This window comes from Podarcis erhardii, assembly GCF_964252035.2.
Source record: "Podarcis erhardii genome assembly, chromosome: 15".
Lineage (NCBI taxonomy): Eukaryota > Metazoa > Chordata > Lepidosauria > Squamata > Lacertidae > Podarcis > Podarcis erhardii.
The window spans coordinates 26328729-26336546 of NC_138505.1; the positions used below are offsets into that span (position 1 = coordinate 26328729).

Consider the following 7818-nt stretch of genomic DNA (forward strand, 5'->3'; position numbering starts at 1 on the left):
CCGATTTCTGTTCTTACCCTGCAGCAAAGTTCTTAACCTGAAGCACTATATTTCTGGGTTAGCAGAGTGTGTAACCTGAAGCGTACGTAACCTGAAGCGTATGTAACTTGAGGTACCACTATACAGCATCCTGTCCATACAGTGGCCAGGATAGTTAAGAAAGCCCAACAGAGACTTCATCTCCCCAGAGTATTGAGAAAGAATAATGTCAATCAACATTTGATGATCTCCTTCTACCAGTCCACAATAGAAAGTGTCCTTTCATACTGCATCACGGTGTGGTACGCTGGTTTGGTGGGTGTGCGTCAGTAAACGAGGGGAATTAAGACTAAGAGAGCTGAGTGGGGGTGCTCGTGTAATCTCACTGTATACAAGTTGTACAAGTGACAATAAAGTATTTCAGTTTCCAACCAGATGCCTCCATGGGAAACCAGCAAGCAGGACTCGAACACCAGAACACTCTCATTTCCTGTGGTTTCTGGCAGCTGAGATTCAGAAGTGGTGCTGTCTCCAACCTTGCAGCCTGAGCGCAGCCATCACAGCTAGTAGCCACCGATAGCCCTCTCCTCTGTCAATTTGTCCAATCCTCTTTTAAAGCAATTCTATGAGTCTAAAGGGACGCAGGTGGCGCTGTGGTCTAAACCACAGAGCCTAGGGCTTTCCAACCAGAAGGTCGGCAGTTCAAATCCCCACAGCTGGGTGAGCGCCTGTTTCTTGGTCCCTGCTCCTGCCAACCTAGCTGTTCGAAAGCACACCAGTGCAAGCAGATAAATAGGTACCACTCTGGCGGGAAGGTAAACGGTGTTTCCATGTGCTGCTCTGGTTCGCCAGAAGCAGCTTAGTCATGCTGGAAGCTGTCTGCGGACAAAGGCTGGCTCCCTTGGCCTACAGAGTGAGATGAGCACTGCAACCCCAGAGTTTTCCGCGACTGGACCTAACGGTCGGGGTACCTTTACCTATGAGTCTATAAGCCCCAAATGCTACAGCTTTTCTTCACAGGGCAGTCGATCCCCTTCATCACTTGCATTTCCTTTTTCTAAACCTTTTCCAACTCTACGATATCCTTTTTGAGGCAAGGCACCCAGAACTGCAGCTGCAACATAGATTTGTACGACAACCCTTTCATAACAGCAGTTTTATTTTCAGTTCCTTTCCTAAGGATAACCCCTAGCATGAAATTATTTTATTACTCAGGGTGGAGGCAGGAGCCCCCTTGTGGTAGAAGACTCCATTCACAAACACACACACCCTGCCCCAGTTTGTTTGTTTATTCATTCATTCATTTATTATTTGCACATTTAAAGGATTTCAGGGAATCACCCACCCACCAGCACACCTTCATAAAAAATCACACGAAACAATCCTCCTAAATTTGCGGCAGCAAAAAAACTCAGCACGAAGATTTCTTTTAAGCCGGGTCTCCGATAGCTCCCCTGCCTTTTGAACTGGGTTGCCCCAAACATCACTTGCAGAATTTGCTGGTATCCAGGTTCTTGTAATCCTTGTTGTACGGAACCCCCGCAAAACAGATGGCAGCGCTGCGGTCACAATTACAGATGAAAGCCTCGCACTCGTTATTCTTTTCTGGAGAAAGAAGATTTGGGAGAAGACGGGGGAATCAGGAGTTCAGGTGCGCTTGAGCCCAGGTAACCCACCCTCTCCCTTTTAGGAAAGTAAATACTGCCCACGACCTCCTGGGGGCACAGTTCCCAAATACCTTTGAAACTGCCAGAGTTTAAGTTGGTTACCAGTGGACTTCTGAGTTTGATTCAAAGTGGTAGCACGAGCATATAACGGCGTAAGTGGCTTGGGACGCAAGTTAACCAAACAAGTCCCTTCCCCAATAACAACCATCAGCAGGTGAGGTCTCGGTGGCGGTGCCTCTGCCATGAGGGGTTGCTTTCTCCCCTCCCCCCGACAGGGCCTTTTTGGTGGTGGCTCCATGTTTGTGGAATGCCCTCCCTCTTGTGAGGATGCACCTGCCTCCCTCGTTACTGACTTTCAAGGGGAATTTAAAAACATTCCTGTTCCCCCAAGTGCGCTGAGTGGTTGAAGAATACTGCTCCTGGCAACCGAGAGATCACTGGATGAGAAAATGTTTTAAACTGTTTTTAGAATGTTTGGAAGCATGGGTGTAGCCAGCAGGGTGCAGAGGCAGCAGCTGCCCCCCCCTCAAATAAATAAAAATACTTAACTAACTGACCAATTGCATCGTTCCCCCTAAAATAAATTCTGGCTATGCCCATGTTTGGGAGAGAGAATGGATGGATGTGTTTGCTATTAGGCTCCTTTGGGAGGAAGTGCAGAATATAAATTTAATGAATGAATGAACGAGAAGTTAAGAAAACCCTACTGAATCAAACCAATGGCCCATCTGGTCCACTATCCTGCTCTCACAGTGGCCAGAAGCATCACTGTCTCTAACTGTGAAGGCAGAGCATAGCAAATAGAGCTAATAGCCATTTATAGCCTCCTCCATGAATTTGCATGTTTTAAAGCTGTCTAGGTTGGTGGCTGTTATTGTCTCCTGCAGGAGGGCATTCCATAGATTAGTTATGTGTTGCATGAACAGCTGCTTCCTTTTAGGTGTCCTGGATCTTCAACAGTGGTTCCACTAATCCACACAAACCCTTCAGCCTGAAATTGCCCTCATTCGCTCACTCCCTTTGTAAGGCAGATCCAGTTGACCTAAATGCTTGCACGCCAGTGTCTCTGTATCGTCCTCACATATTTTCCGACCACATCTGATTTGTAATCATAGGAATAAACCAGTTTCCCAAACTTGGGTCTCCAGCTGTTTTTTTTGGACTACAACTCCCATCATCCCTGGCTAGCGGGACCAGTGGCCAGGGATGATGGGAATTGTAGTCCATAAGCAGCTGGAGACCCAAGTTTGAGAAGCCTTGGCATAAACCTTTTAACTATACCAGGCATTAGGAAACGGGCCTTTCAGGTGTTGCTGTATTCCAACTCCCATCAGCTAGAGCAGGCATGATGGGAGTTGTAGTTCAGCCATGTGTCGAGGGCACCAGCTTGGGGAAAGGTGCCCTTTCAAGCCTGGGACCAGATCCAAGGTTATAGAATCATAGAATTGTAGAGTTGGTAGAAGGGACCCCAGGGGTCTTCTATTCCAACCCTCCAACAATGCAGGAATTGTATCTGAAGAATCCCTGAGAAGTGGCCATCCAAGCTATGCTTCAAAACCTCAAGTGAAGGAGAGTCTGTTCCACTTGTGGGGAAGAAAGTGTGTGCATTATCAACTGTGCCAGAGCCTCTGTTAAGCGTGGCATATGAAGTGCATTTACCTGTACAGGTGATTTCGGTGCCAGAGCAGGTGTAGGAGTAGGTCTTTGTGTAAGGATTGTCCAGGATGAAAGTGCAGTCCGGGTGCTTCTTGGCTGCGGAATAGCAGTTGTCGTGGATTTGGCAGCAGCTGCTCAGGAAGCAGAAATTAAAAGAAAAAGATTCAGAACGATTTTCCCGGCACCTGACACAAATTCAGAAAGCTTTCTTGCTGGAAGAGACCAAGCTCTCTACCTAATCCAGAGAGTGGCAAGGCATCCGGAAGAATAAGAAATCAAGACAACAAACTTTTTTATATATAAAAGAATGGAAATGGCTTGCTGAATATTTACAGATAAATTGTAAACAGATAAGAACATTGGCAGGATTATTGTAATCACCTGCAGTTTTATAAGTGTATATATTTGAAGCAGATAAATAAATGAGCAAATTAAGTTAATTTCAGATAGGCAGAAGATATTAAAAACAAATTTTAAAAACCGCAGAAAGAGGGGGAAGGAAGTCAAGTTTTGAAACGTTAAAATGGTTGTAAAATTAGTGAAATGTAGAAACCTGAAGAGCATCAATTTTTTTTATTAATTTTTTTAAGCGTGTGAGTGGCAAGGCAGGTTCTTCCCAGAAAATGCTGCAAGCAGGACATGATGGCAACCAGCCTCCTCAGCATCTGGAATTTAGAGGTAGACTGCCCTTGACTGGGGGTGTTCCATTCTTATCTCTCAAAAGAATTTAAGAGCAGCCATCTTGGATTAAGGCCAAAGGTCCATCTACTCCAGGATCTGTCCTCCCACAGTGTCAGTCAGATGGTTCCAGGAGCCCCACAAGCAAGAAGCAGCTTTCTCCAACCCAGGGAAGTACTCTCTCTGAACCAGGTAGCTGACATGACTAATCACTACCTCATGAACAGAGTCAAAGGTAGAGGGCACTACTTGTGGCAGCAAATTCCATGACCTGTGCTGTGTGAAGACATCTTTCCCTTGTCTTTCTATTTCAGCCTCACAACAGCCTTGTGGGGTAGGCTGGGCAGAAGTGAACCAGCACACGGAACCATTGGCACTCTGGATATTGCTGAACTATTAACTGCAGTGGGTGGGGGTGTGTGAGGGGGGGAGAAACATTGGACTTAGTTATACAGCTGCAAATAATACATTTTAAGCATGTTGTGCATTATACAAATGTGACACTAGATGGTGATGGCAAATTCAATATATTTTTGCTATGGCAAATTCAATATATTTTTCAAAACTTTTTTTAGAAAAAGCATTTTCAAAGCGTTTTTAATATGTGTCTAGATTCCACCGTAGGCTAGCTCCCAACCCCCCCCCCCCACAAACCTATGAGTTCATGGAAACACTCCAGGGAAGCCAAATAAACACAAGGAGGTTATGAAGTAGGCCTGTCGAGGGACCTGGCCTGGAAGAGAGTTGCAGGGGCCAGAGAGAGGGGGCTGGGGGGCCAGGTTCTCCAACCCTGACTCATGCTATCATACGCTGCAGATAAGCCTTCTGCAACCGAATACTTTTCATGTGCTTTGACTACAGCTCTCATCATGCTGTGCTGGCCAGGCCTGATGGGAGTTGTAGTCCAAAACATTTGGAAGTCAGACAGTTGGGGACATTTGCTCCAGCGGGACCTACCTCATCTCAAAAACACAATGAGAATACACAATGGTGAGCAGAGGGTTTGAGTGCTTTAAGAAAGATGGCTGCTTACGTGTCCAGGGCATCAACTGGCGTCCCGCTGCCCCCCAAACCACAGTAGCAGCCGTAGTTGTTGTAATCCCTGAGGGGGTCACTGGATGGCATGGTGCATTTGATCATGTTACGGAATTGCCACAGGTTCCGGAGGACAGAAGCATGGGCAGTGCCCACTAGGAAACAAAGTGACACACATTCACACAAAAACTTCTCAGAGGACAGTGCATGCTCAGAGAGCCTTTTGAAAGCTCCTGTGAGTACGTATCTTTCTTTGGATTTAGGTAGTTTCCCACCTCTATAATGGCTGTATGTTTAAGTTTGCATTTCAGTTCCTTATTTGGTTTTTGTTTATTTCCAAAACCGAAAAAAGAAAAATTACAAACATCAAATTCAACGTCCATATTCATTTTCTAACATTACATAATTAACTAAATTAAAGTATACCTAATTACTCTAAACTTCTCTTTGCTGTATACAAATACAACACAGTTAGAAATTTTATGTTAAAGCTTTTATATTATAAATAATATTTCAAATTCCCCTATACCCCCGTTCCCCTTCACCCATGTGTGATCTCAATTTTTTTTAACTTCTTCCGTCTTGTGTTGTTATAATTTAATCATTGTTCAATTGATTCTTTTATTATTTCCTTGCTTACCCCTGCACTTTTTACACATTATCGCATTTCAGTTCCGTTGCTCTTTAAAGTGTATTTATTTCAGTTCCTTTGCTCTTTAAAATGCATTTATTGTTCCAGTGGCTTGAACTCACCACCTTGAAGCTAAGGGTCTTATGCTCTACTGACTGAGCTGTCCAAGCCATGAACAATGCCGGAAACAAACTAAATATTTCTGCCTGAACCCTGGGCATGCAGGGTTGCAATGAACATGCAGAGTTGTGACAGGCATACTCCTTGGAAAAGCACAGGACTCTGCTGAGCTAGTGCTGCAGGAGCAATGGAAGGGCCCAGCCATGCTCAAGGTCAGGCGTCCTCAACCTTGACCTTCCAGATATTTTTGGCCTACAACTCCCATGATCCCTAGCTAGCAGGACCAATGCTCAGGGATGATGGGAATTGTAGTCTCAAAAAAACATCTGGAGGGCCGAGGTTGAGGAAGCCTGCTCAAGGTAGAGACTCACTGGAAAGAGAGAGGGCCAGAGCAGGAACTCATACAGAGATGTGGCTTACAGTTTGGGCTCCTAGGAACTCTTTGGCAGATTTAATGCATCACATTGCTTCAACTGCCCCCAGCGTGCAAGTCTAGGAATTACCAGGTTAGAGTTGTGCTTCCCAGCTGGAAGCAAAAAGGGAAGGCATGCAACGCTGGAACAAGAGAGAAGACTTTAGAGCATGGGTGTAGCAGAGGGTTGGGTACATGGAGTGCAGCTGCACCCCTAAAACAAGTAAAACAATAAAAATAACTAACTGACCAATCGCATCGCACATTGCTCAGTTCTGCACCCCCAACAAAAGTCCTGCCCCCCAAAAACATAAATCCTGGATACACCCATGCTTCAAGAGGTACACAGAACACCATTCATAGGCCAGGGTGCTTTAAATATTATAAAACTCTTGCTCAGGGTAAATTGTATCCAATGATTTCAAAGAAAAGCAAGAAAACTGTCTTCCAGACCACCTCAAAAACATTTTTAGAAAGTTCCCCCATGAAGGGGCTCGTGCAATATTAGAGATTAGGTCACACACAGCTGTTTACACTCCAAATACTTGTGATTGCAATATTTCACTTGCAAAAAATGGGGACTTCTAAAGTGGAAGGAGGAAGGAGCCACCCAGAAGACTTTTTTTTTTTTTTTTTGCTTTTTAAAGGTACCCATTGTCTGAATCAGACATACAGATGGTTTCCTCTAAATCCACAAGTTTATTGCACCACTCAAATAGCAAAAAAAACACACCCTAAAAACACCACCTTTCCAGGCCGATCAGAATGCATCTGCAAAGCAAGGAATTCGCAACTTCACTGGGTTGCAACTCACCTGATGCCAGGAGAACTAGAAGGAGGGCGAGGTTCATTTCGTCAGGTGTCCAAGTCCTAGTGGCCGTCCTTCACTTCCCTGCATCTTTATACCCTGCCCTCCCCTTGGCACCTGGATCCGAGATAAGAGTGCCCTGTTTACCTTTCTATAAGCATCCTTCTTCCGTTAGAGGTTGACCGGGGTGGGGGGGGTGGCTTGAGTGTCAAGCAAGGCCAGTGGAAAAGCAGCCATTTCCCTTTCCAATACACAGCTTAACCTTCGCTAGAGAGGAATCTCGTTTCAAAAACACCCTTTTAAAAACATAACCGTGGTGGTCTTTCCACCACCCTGCACTCTACATGGGGCTAATTTTGAAGGTGACCCGGAAACTACAACTAATCCAGAAAGCGGCAGCTAGACTGATGACTGGGAGCGGCCGCCGAGACCTCATAACACTGGTCTTGAAAGAACTACATTGGCTCCCAGTACGTTTCCGAGCACAATTCAAAGTGTTGGTGCTGACCTTTAAAGCCCTAAACGGCCGTGGCCCAGCATACCTGAAGGAGCGTCTCCACCCCCATCATTCAGCCCGGACACTGAGGTCCTGCTCCGAGGGCCTTTTGGCGGTTCCCTCACTGCGAGAAGCCAAGTTACAGGGAACCAGGCAGAGGGCCTTCTCGGTAGTGGCCCCCACTCTGTGGAACACCCTCCCACCAAATGTCAAAGAGAAGAACAACTACCAGATTTTTAGAAGACATCTGAAGGCAGCCCTGTTTAGACAAGCTTTTAATGTTTGACAGACTACTGTATTTTAATGCTTTGTTGGAAGCTGCCCAGAGTGGCTGGG

At 45.6% G+C, this 7818-nt stretch overlaps 1 protein-coding gene across 2 annotated transcripts; it reads right to left on the reverse strand.

Moving 5' to 3' along the window:
• Nucleotides 1-1438: 1438 nt before the first annotated feature.
• Nucleotides 1439-7139, reverse strand: PLA2G1B (phospholipase A2 group IB). 2 transcript variants are annotated; one of them, XM_081842167.1, is made up of 4 exons: nt 6993-7139; nt 5014-5170; nt 3306-3433; nt 1439-1584 (listed from the first exon to the last, which is right to left on the reverse strand). In XM_081842167.1, exons 1-4 carry the CDS (start codon nt 7027-7029, stop codon nt 1463-1465), a joined length of 444 nt encoding a protein of 147 aa, XP_081698293.1. In that variant the 5' UTR covers nt 7030-7139; the 3' UTR covers nt 1439-1462. The 2 variants fall into 2 exon arrangements, with proteins under 2 accessions (XP_081698293.1, XP_081698294.1); XM_081842168.1 differs by lacking the exon at nt 6993-7139 and adding an exon at nt 6187-6330.
• Between the last annotated feature and the right edge of the window lie 679 nt (nt 7140-7818).

Excerpts from the sequence above, each read along its gene's own strand:
- PLA2G1B (XM_081842167.1), bottom strand. The coding sequence starts at position 7,029 with ATGAACCTCGCCCTCCTTCTAGTTCTCCTGGCATCAG. Across the intron at positions 3,434-5,013 it reads CCAGTTGATGCCCTGGACAC|CTGCTGCCAAATCCACGACA; the intron begins GTAAGCAGCCAT and ends CTTCCTGAGCAG. Across the intron at positions 1,585-3,305 it reads CACCGAAATCACCTGTACAG|AAAAGAATAACGAGTGCGAG; the intron begins GTAAATGCACTT and ends TTCTTTCTCCAG.